This window comes from Phoenix dactylifera, chromosome 3 (assembly GCF_051530095.1).
Source record: "Phoenix dactylifera cultivar Ajwa chromosome 3, Ajwa_hap1_PhDact_Kaust_v1.1, whole genome shotgun sequence".
NCBI lineage: Eukaryota > Viridiplantae > Streptophyta > Magnoliopsida > Arecales > Arecaceae > Phoenix > Phoenix dactylifera.
This window is the reverse complement of record NC_143192.1, coordinates 1,973,460-1,983,467: the sequence shown is the minus strand read 5'-3', so window position 1 is coordinate 1,983,467 and position 10,008 is coordinate 1,973,460. Positions and strand designations below refer to the sequence as shown.

Genomic DNA, 10,008 nt, shown 5'->3' with positions numbered 1-10,008 from the left:
TACTGGGACAATAATTACCAATAGCTACAAAAATGGGTTCCAAGGTTAGTAAAAAGTAATAACTTAAATGACCAAAGATCTCAAAGATCTAAAATTCATGATCCAACGTTTGGCTATGCGGGATCTACACCTAAGGGTTAGGTGCATGGTACTTGGTACATATCAATAGGTTATGGGCTCGAGAACTAAAGCACTTAATGGCTTACCGTATCCCTCGGATGTTTAATGGCAATCAAGGCAATCAGACATGTAGACATGTTCTCGGTCAATGGCCCGTGAAAAAAAGACAGACAAATTGGTAGGATTCAGGCATGAACAAGCAAAGCAGCTGGAAAAACATAATTTTAAATAATCTGCAAGCAAATGAAGCATATTATTCACTGCATGAACCAGAATGCAGTTAAACAATATACAACGCATGCCCACTGAAAATGCAAGTATATTGTACCATAAAAGCAAGAGTCACCATAACCACAAGTAAAAACTCATGCCAAGAACCAAGTCTTCATCATCCTTCAAAAGCTAACCCAGCGTTCTCAAACTAATATCAGGATCGTCCAGTACCTAAACTAGTGTTCTTGAACAAAGCTAGGGTTATATCAAGCATAAATATAACTCCAAGCAACATGCCCCAAGAATAGTTAAGTACATCAAGCATAGAGGATAAACTGACCGTAGAGCTCCAACATGTATTGCCCATTAACGATTACCTGGCATAAACATTTGCACGATGACCATAGCCTCTATCTCGACTTATATACGGAGAATAAGGAATAGATCTTGACCGCTCCCTTCTTGATCTACCACCATAAGGTGACCGAAGAGGGGAGAAACCTCGACCACCTCGATATGGTGAACGTCTTGGCGATCTATGGTACCCACCACCATAGTCATCGCGACCATAGCCTCCACGGTACCTGTCACGGTCATAACGATCTCCTGCAGCAAGCATAGGGATGTATAAAGAAACTAGAAACAAATAATTAGCCTGCTACTGAACGAACTGGAAGAACAAAGTATTGAGACTCAAAACAAGCTCAAAATTATGCTGTGCTCATCAGAAAACACAAAAAACTTACTGGTATCTCGGGTGCTTTTCACCCCAAGGTAGTTTCCAGGTGTAGGTGTCCGTGGCCTTTTCCTCCTCGACTGAAAAGCAACAGAACTCCTCAAATTCTTTACAGTTTCCATCCATGATACTCAAAAAAGCATATAATCAATAAGGAAAAGGAAAAACATAGCAAAAAAGCAAAAGCACACATACGAAACACCAACATCTCCGGTTAAAAATCAGAAATAAAAGTATGACGAGCACTAAATGATATAACTCATTGGCAAAGGGTTAAGAAATTTAATACTACCGGAACAACATTTGACACTAGGCATGACTAGTAGCATCATTAGATATATGCTAGGTATCAGGTACCATAAATTCCCGCTTAAAGAGTTGGTATTGTCCGTTGATTAGTTGAGAGTTGAAGGTGAATGCTGAGGTTGTTTAGTTGGACAAGTTTGCAATGTTTAGCTGATTTGAAGCATGGAAAAAACAATAGGCTGGCCATTCATCAACTGTGGGACTAAAGTTGAGATGGATTGTCTCATCATCTTGATTGCTGCCAACATAGCTGAGGCAATTTTCTTCTGAATATAATCAAAAACCTCCAAGTCAAAAAAAACAAAAGAAAAAGAAGGAAAGAAAGAAAAGGTGAAAAAGTGTTCCCCTGAACATCATCTAGGTACACATGGTGCAAAATATTACCTTCTCCACAGTTATGTATCGGCCCTCCAAAACTGACTGATTGAGATACTTGACACAACGGTCAGCACCCTCAACTGTATTCATTGTCACAAATGCAAAACCACGAGAGACACGAGTACGGGGTTCAACAACGAGAAAGCATCCCTTAACCTAAGAATACAAAAGTAGTTAATACACATCAATATGGCTAAACAAATATGTAACACAAACTAACCTTGCCCTCCTTGGAGAAGTGATACTCAAGATCTCTTTCTGTGACTCTACTCGACAGGCCTGTTACATAGAGAGTATTTCCAGGATTTACCGAATCATCCCTGCAACCACAGGTCATAAACGACAAATCTCATAGTTAAATCCACATATCAAATAAGCTTGATAGAATCACAAAATCAACTATATTTAGTAATGTCAATGTAAGCATCATACCTGCTACGGCTTCCAGATCGTGATCGTGATCTGGGAATGGGTGTTCGAGACCGACCCCTAGATCTCGAGCTAGGGTACATCCTATCAGGAGAAGGGGATCGTGAATACCTGAAACACCCATAGTTAAATAAAGGACCAACCTTGTCAAACTGAAAAGGGCCTAGAAATAAATACAAAAGAGAGGTGTTAAGTGAGGCCTATTTTAGTATAGCAAGTAAGAAAATTGCCATGGACTTGTAAACATCCACGAGAACATGCAACCATTTTGGCTAAGGAATCAAAAAAAAAAAAAAATAAGAGAGAAGAGAAGAGAGAGGGGGGGGGGGTGCGGGGGCAGGGAGAGAGAACAAAAATTCCAAAGTAAACAAAGTGTCAGACATGATTTTCTGGTGAACAGACTGATAGCCCACAAGGACCGACATCCATAAGTCCGTGATTTGTCAGAATATCCTGCATAATATCAATTCCTGCAGCTGTATATACAACATTTATCTATTGAAAAATGTATAATACCTCTTTAGGATGCATGGAACATGAAAGACTTTGAGTGCCTTATAAACAAGGTTTTAAAAAACCAGAATACATGCTCATATTGGTCACTAGCTGGTACATTATGAAACACATACGGACACAGTGCACAAGCTGGCTTGTTACCAAGCAGAAACCAAAGAAATAAGAGTAAAAACACCTCTAGGCATGATACCAAGCAGTACTAGGTTGAAAAGAACTGGTTCAAAGCCAAATCAGGGAAGGCCAATTCACCCAGAAATTGGTCCCAAGGGAATGCTCAGTACCAGTACCTGCCTGGTATGGCATGTAGCAGCCAGTACACTCGATATTATAATCCTTTCATCTAGAAATATTCAGATATGGATGCCATTTAACTTTGGCAGACAAGCCTACCCTTTATTTATCACTAAATCTAAGACCTCCAATCACAATAACTGAGGTTGCATGTGCGGAGAAAATGGAGAAAAGTTCAAATTGTGTTGCCTTCTAGCGACGTGTTTTTATGTTCAAATTGAAGGAAAAACAGAATTCAAACTACTCTCCCTCCCAATTAGATATATTATCATTTATTTTAATATTCCTATCTGGAGCCATTACTGTCTATTTCTCCAGGAAATACATGAATCCAATAAATGGAATAATTATTATCATATAATTTCCCTAGAAAAAAAGTTGGTCTGGATCACTATCAAAGTAACATGAAGCATGTTTTAATGTGGCATAAGATCTCTAAGCAATGGCACCTTCGGTAAAAGATCCTCGCTTCTCCAATATGATCCTAAAAACGTATTGAAAACCATTGCCATAAAATTGAACATCCAGAAAGAATCACTATGTCTCCTCTCTTGTTCCTTGCACTCTTACATCATGATGATGCCGGCATTTTGCCCTTCACTTACCACCTCTGATCTCCAAAATCTACCTCCACATCATTCACTGTCTACCTCGGTTTATTTCTCCCTTAACCTGTCTTGATGCTCACTGCTCACCCTAATCAAGGCCATCAACTTCAAGTATATTTTACTCTTCTTCTCAGAGGGTAATATAAGTTGAAAATAAAGGAATCAGTACAGGTAATCAATACAGGTTACCATTTCAGGTTGGGTTCATCTTCACCTGTGGACAAATTTTAGCTTAGCCAAGCTCAAGGTTGGGTGGGTGCACCATTCTGGGTCACGTAGGAGAATATTAGTTTAAGCCCAAACTATAATCAAATGCTTCGCATCTACATAATTCAATTATAACATATTACTTAGGAAATAAGATTTTTTGCTTAAAAAGACACCTTAGAATACATTTAAAAAACTTTTGCTTAAAATACAAACTAGAACCTTCTTCCTCTTAGTAGGATGAAATGGCAGGAGAGTTTTCTGTATGACAATTGTCAAACCTCAACATAATAATTTCAACTTACCAAGTTGATATAGTGAAAGCTCATATACTCCCTTCTACTTTTTACCAAAATCAAACACTCTACATTTATCATAAATCATAAAAGAGGTAACAACAACAACAACAACAACAGTCTAGAAAGAATCAAGGTTTGCACTCTTGGTACCGAACCCTGTACCAGTACCATGTTGATATATTGTCAGTATGCCAGCAGTATGGGGGTCAGTTTGATATACCGAGGCCTGGAACGGGCATACCAAGTCTCGGCCCCACACTGATATGATATGGTACACCCAACACAAGGTGGAATGTATTGATATGGTGAACCTTGGTAATAATAGTTGTAGTAGCACTAGCAATAGAGGTAACAACAACAACAATAACAACAATAAAACAAATAACAAGTTGATTTCAGGTCCTCGATATAAACCCACATTGCACTCTAGTGTGATTTGATTCTACTACATCTAGATCCATAATACTTGGAATCAAACAGACCTAAAAGTGATCTTACATTATGCGTTAGCCAAACATTGAGCAAGTGAAGAAGTGCTTCTCATTGAAGCACTTATGAAAACTATCTTAAAAGACACAAGCAATGCCAAACCAACATGTCAACCATAGTTGCAAGTTCAGTGATAATTCACCATGGAGGAATTTGAAACTCCTTTTTTTTGTTTTTTTTTTTTTTTGGAGATTGGGTTGGGGGGGGGGGGGGGGTTAGGGGTGTAGGGAGAGAGAGCCAAAAACACAACAACAACAAACAAACACCAAGAACTTAGATACCTCTTTAGGATGCATGGAACATGAAAGACTTTGAGTGCCTTATAAACAAGGTTTTAAAAAACCAGAATACATGCTCATATTGGTCACTAGCTGGTACATTATGAAACACATACGGACACAGTGCACAAGCTGGCTTGTTACCAAGCAGAAACCAAAGAAATAAGAGTAAAAACACCTCTAGGCATGATACCAAGCAGTACTAGGTTGAAAAGAACTGGTTCAAAGCCAAATCAGGGAAGGCCAATTCACCCAGAAATTGGTCCCAAGGGAATGCTCAGTACCAGTACCTGCCTGGTATGGCATGTAGCAGCCAGTACACTCGATATTATAATCCTTTCATCTAGAAATATTCAGATATGGATGCCATTTAACTTTGGCAGACAAGCCTACCCTTTATTTATCACTAAATCTAAGACCTCCAATCACAATAACTGAGGTTGCATGTGCGGAGAAAATGGAGAAAAGTTCAAATTGTGTTGCCTTCTAGCGACGTGTTTTTATGTTCAAATTGAAGGAAAAACAGAATTCAAACTACTCTCCCTCCCAATTAGATATATTATCATTTATTTTAATATTCCTATCTGGAGCCATTACTGTCTATTTCTCCAGGAAATACATGAATCCAATAAATGGAATAATTATTATCATATAATTTCCCTAGAAAAAAAGTTGGTCTGGATCACTATCAAAGTAACATGAAGCATGTTTTAATGTGGCATAAGATCTCTAAGCAATGGCACCTTCAGTAAAAGATCCTCGCTTCTCCAATATGATCCTAAAAACGTATTGAAAACCATTGCCATAAAATTGAACATCCAGAAAGAATCACTATGTCTCCTCTCTTGTTCCTTGCACTCTTACATCATGATGATGCCGGCATTTTGCCCTTCACTTACCACCTCTGATCTCCAAAATCTACCTCCACATCATTCACTGTCTACCTCGGTTTATCTCTCCCTTAACCTGTCTTGATGCTCACTGCTCACCCTAATCAAGGCCATCAACTTCAAGTATATTTTACTCTTCTTCTCAGAGGGTAATATAAGTTGAAAATAAAGGAATCAGTACAGGTAATCAATACAGGTTACCATTTCAGGTTGGGTTCATCTTCACCTGTGGACAAATTTTAGCTTAGCCAAGCTCAAGGTTGGGTAGGTGCACCATTCTGGGTCACGTAGGAGAATATTAGTTTAAGCCCAAACTATAATCAAATGCTTCGCATCTACATAATTCAATTATAACATATTACTTAGGAAATAAGATTTTTTGCTTAAAAAGACACCTTAGAATACATTTAAAAAACTTTTGCTTAAAATACAAACTAGAACCTTCTTCCTCTTAGTAGGATGAAATGGCAGGAGAGTTTTCTGTATGACAATTGTCAAACCTCAACATAATAATTTCAACTTACCAAGTTGATATAGTGAAAGCTCATATACTCCCTTCTACTTTTTACCAAAATCAAACACTCTACATTTATCATAAATCATAAAAGAGGTAACAACAACAACAACAACAACAGTCTAGAAAGAATCAAGGTTTGCACTCTTGGTACCGAACCCTGTACCAGTACCATGTTGATATATTGTCAGTATGCCAGCAGTATGGGGGTCAGTTTGATATACCGAGGCCTGGAACGGGCATACCAAGTCTCGGCCCCACACTGATATGATATGGTACACCCAACACAAGGTGGAATGTATTGATATGGTGAACCTTGGTAATAATAGTTGTAGTAGCACTAGCAATAGAGGTAACAACAACAACAATAACAACAATAAAACAAATAACAAGTTGATTTCAGGTCCTCGATATAAACCCACATTGCACTCTAGTGTGATTTGATTCTACTACATCTAGATCCATAATACTTGGAATCAAACAGACCTAAAAGTGATCTTACATTATGCGTTAGCCAAACATTGAGCAAGTGAAGAAGTGCTTCTCATTGAAGCACTTATGAAAACTATCTTAAAAGACACAAGCAATGCCAAACCAACATGTCAACCATAGTTGCAAGTTCAGTGATAATTCACCATGGAGGAATTTGAAACTCCTTTTTTTTGTTTTTTTTTTTTTTGGAGATTGGGTGGGGGGGGGGGGGGGGGTTAGGGGTGTAGGGAGAGAGAGCCAAAAACACAACAACAACAAACAAACACCAAGAACTTAGATACCTCTTTAGGATGCATGGAACATGAAAGACTTTGAGTGCCTTATAAACAAGGTTTTAAAAAACCAGAATACATGCTCCTATTGGTCACTAGCTGGTTTTCCTGTATGTCATCAAGGAGTATTTCTAGATCCCAATTCACCCAATGCCAGATAGCTGCCAAGAACCACCAACTAGAAAGCACAATACATGTCCCTGCTACACCTTCATGAACAAATCAGTTACTCAAGGATCAAGAACATTTTAGCAGAGTCATCAGATCATAAAGAATTCATTCCTGAATTCAACAACAGTGAATATGACCACTATGGCATCATTTTCGACATAGTGGAATAGAAAAGATCGACAGGATCTTTTAAAGAGTAAAAATACTAGTTTACATGGCTTTACTAACTTCCTTCTGATTTTGAGCTAATGATGAGGCAGCCTCTAAAAAAACAGATATTTAGAAGAACAACCAATATGCAGGCCAACCACCTGGAAGGTACCTAAATGGCTCATCTAGGCCTGAACAGTCCAGGAAATTTGAATAAGTACATAATGTATCTTATGTAGATGCATTACAACCCCCTCATCTTTCTTATTGGTGCTCAAACATCTCAGTTTCAAATATGTCAGATTTGCCAAACAAAGCAGGGAAACCATCTTAATTACTAAGTTGTCAACTAGGTTGAACGCTTAGAGATGAAAGGCATATAGGCATGAGATTTATGTCATCATAATTGAAAAATACCCCATTAAAAACATAGGTTCCAACATTTTACCATATTTAGCTTTATTACATCCCTTTTTTACTATCCAAATATAACCAGGAAAGTAGATACTTTCCATGAGCCTCTGAGCCAAGCTCAAAAACAGCCTTTATTCTCTTAAAACCACAAGCCCAAGCTTGGCCCAAACTCATATGGACTTGGGCTTCGCATATGAAGGCCTAAGCACAAACACAGCTCAAGAGCCTACTTTCTTAGCCTGAAGCCAGGGCCTATGCAGTTAAGTGTTCAGGTCAACATGACCCAGAGACCTAACAACATTACTATCAACATCTGAAAAAAAAAAAAAAACAAGTATTTCATTACTTTGGAGTCATATGACCCCTGCCTTGCACCCCCTATAACTGCCACATGTCCATATTTTCTCTTTTCTTGAGTGGCTGCAACCCTCAGTAAATAAATGACCAATCCTACAACCATTTGTATATGGATTCTATTGGCTATCGCAAGATAAAATTGGTGAAACAAGATCCATCTTAATCCAAAAGATTAGAAATCATCTACTCTAAGCCATTCACCTAATCATGACTAAAATACAGAGAGAACTTCCTAAAAAATTAAAAAAAAAAATCAACAAGAGAACCCCTATACACAAAATCAAATCTGTACACATCTATTTTCCTTCAACCTATGACCTTCCTCCCAAGCACATGACCCCAAACGAATCTAGATCACCAAGAAAAGCATACAAACCATATTTGATCAATAGAAATATCCAGATAGCAGACTAACAGAGGTAAAACTTCAACATATTATGTGAAACTAACATCTCTATGTGATGTAATATAAGAAATCATCAGGACAAGCATGCATTATATTTGATGTACAACCTGCATATTGAATTATTGATCCAGCCATTGAATTGGCCCAATCTCTTACCCAGAATGAACCAATAAAAATCCTAAAACTCTGAAAACTAGAATCAGTGTTTATAATTCTGATCAGACCAACAGCCCAATTGTTCTTGAGGTTGCAGCCCATGGAAAATAAGTTTTACCCATCGAAGGATCTTGACCAACAGACAACGTATCTATACAACTAAGCTGTAAAACCTTACCTCAAAATCGATTCTCGATGGGAAGTCATCCTTAAGGAATGGAAAATTACACCCAGCAATGTTCCAATCAAACAGTCCAATAAGGCCAAGCAATTCGAAAGAGCATCAATCAACTGAAAGGCCATGCCATACTCGATTTATTAATCATTCAATCACTTTGGTCAATAAATTGAGAAGCAGGATATCAACAAGACGCTATGAAATCTATTGAATCTATGATTTTTCTTTATGAAATAGCCTTACCAACATTGGAAGAAAAAAAAATCTAAGTGGGGGAACAAGAAATTAAAAAAAAAACATAATCAATTAGGGTTTGCACAACTTCTTGATGGGATCGGGGCTCTCTTACGCGAGAGTGAATGATACAGAAGGACCAAAATCCTAGAAGATGTTCGAACCCTAAATTAAACAAGAAGGAAACGAGAAACGTTATAATTCGTAAGATTTAGGGTTTTACCTCCTGCGTGGAGAATCCGCCTGCAACGAAAAGAGAACAAGAAAGCATCAATTGTTAGTAAAAAAAAAAAAGGGAGGAAGAGGGGAGAGAGAGAGAGAGAGAGGGAGAGGGGGAGAAGAGAGATTACCATGGCGTGATGGAAGAAACGAAACCTAGGGCGAGGAAGAGGAGAGATGGGTTTGGAAACAAATTTGTACCGGAAGCTGCATCCAAAAAAAAAGGGGTCCGGTTCGGTCTGGTTTGCGCTTGACTAATGGACCCGGAAGCAGTAATTCAAAGTGGTCCGGCTCGGTCTGGTTTTGGCCCATCTCTTGCCCGATCCATGCTTTAATTTGGTGAAGAGGATAAATCCAAGCCCTACATATCAAGCTAGTATCTTCTTAATAATTGATCCAAATATTTCTCAATAAAAATCGATTATAATTTTGAAATAAAAAATTATATTATTGATTTCAATTTATGGTGTTTAGATGGTATAAACATTAAAGTTTATTTATGTCGAAGATATGTTGTAGTGGATATGAGATAAATAAGAATAAGATAAGTAGTGAGTAAAATTACATTACCAATTAATAGTATAAAAAAAATTATGAACTATTGATCTTAATGTGGAAATCTTAAAATATAATGGACTGAAAATTATTTTTGCTTATTGGTAGGAGAAAATCATCATATATTGAC

The 10,008-nt window shown here is 37.7% G+C and overlaps 1 protein-coding gene across 1 annotated transcript; it reads right to left on the bottom strand.

Annotated features, from left to right (window-relative positions):
- Positions 1-342: 342 nt before the first annotated feature.
- LOC103708683 (putative RNA-binding protein C25G10.01) lies at positions 343-9,489 on the bottom strand. Its single transcript, XM_089929397.1, has 7 exons — positions 9,455-9,489; positions 9,328-9,347; positions 2,186-2,345; positions 1,974-2,073; positions 1,760-1,909; positions 1,080-1,149; positions 343-939 (listed from the first exon to the last, which is right to left on the bottom strand). The coding sequence occupies exons 3-7, from the start codon at positions 2,263-2,265 to the stop codon at positions 707-709; spliced, it is 633 nt and encodes a 210-aa protein (XP_089785523.1). The 5' UTR covers positions 2,266-2,345; positions 9,328-9,347; positions 9,455-9,489; the 3' UTR covers positions 343-706.
- Positions 9,490-10,008: the final 519 nt, after the last annotated feature.

What these genes read in the sequence shown, in the direction of transcription:
- LOC103708683 (XM_089929397.1), bottom strand. Translation starts at nt 2,265, where the DNA reads ATGTACCCTAGCTCGAGATCTAGGGGTCGGTCTCGAACACCCATTCCC. An exon ending in ACTTCTCCAAGGAGGGCAAG is followed by an intron (nt 1,910 to 1,973) that starts GTTAGTTTGTGT and finishes TTGTATTCTTAG; the next exon opens with GTTAAGGGATGCTTTCTCGT. An exon ending in GATACATAACTGTGGAGAAG is followed by an intron (nt 1,150 to 1,759) that starts GTAATATTTTGC and finishes GTTGCTTTTCAG; the next exon opens with TCGAGGAGGAAAAGGCCACG.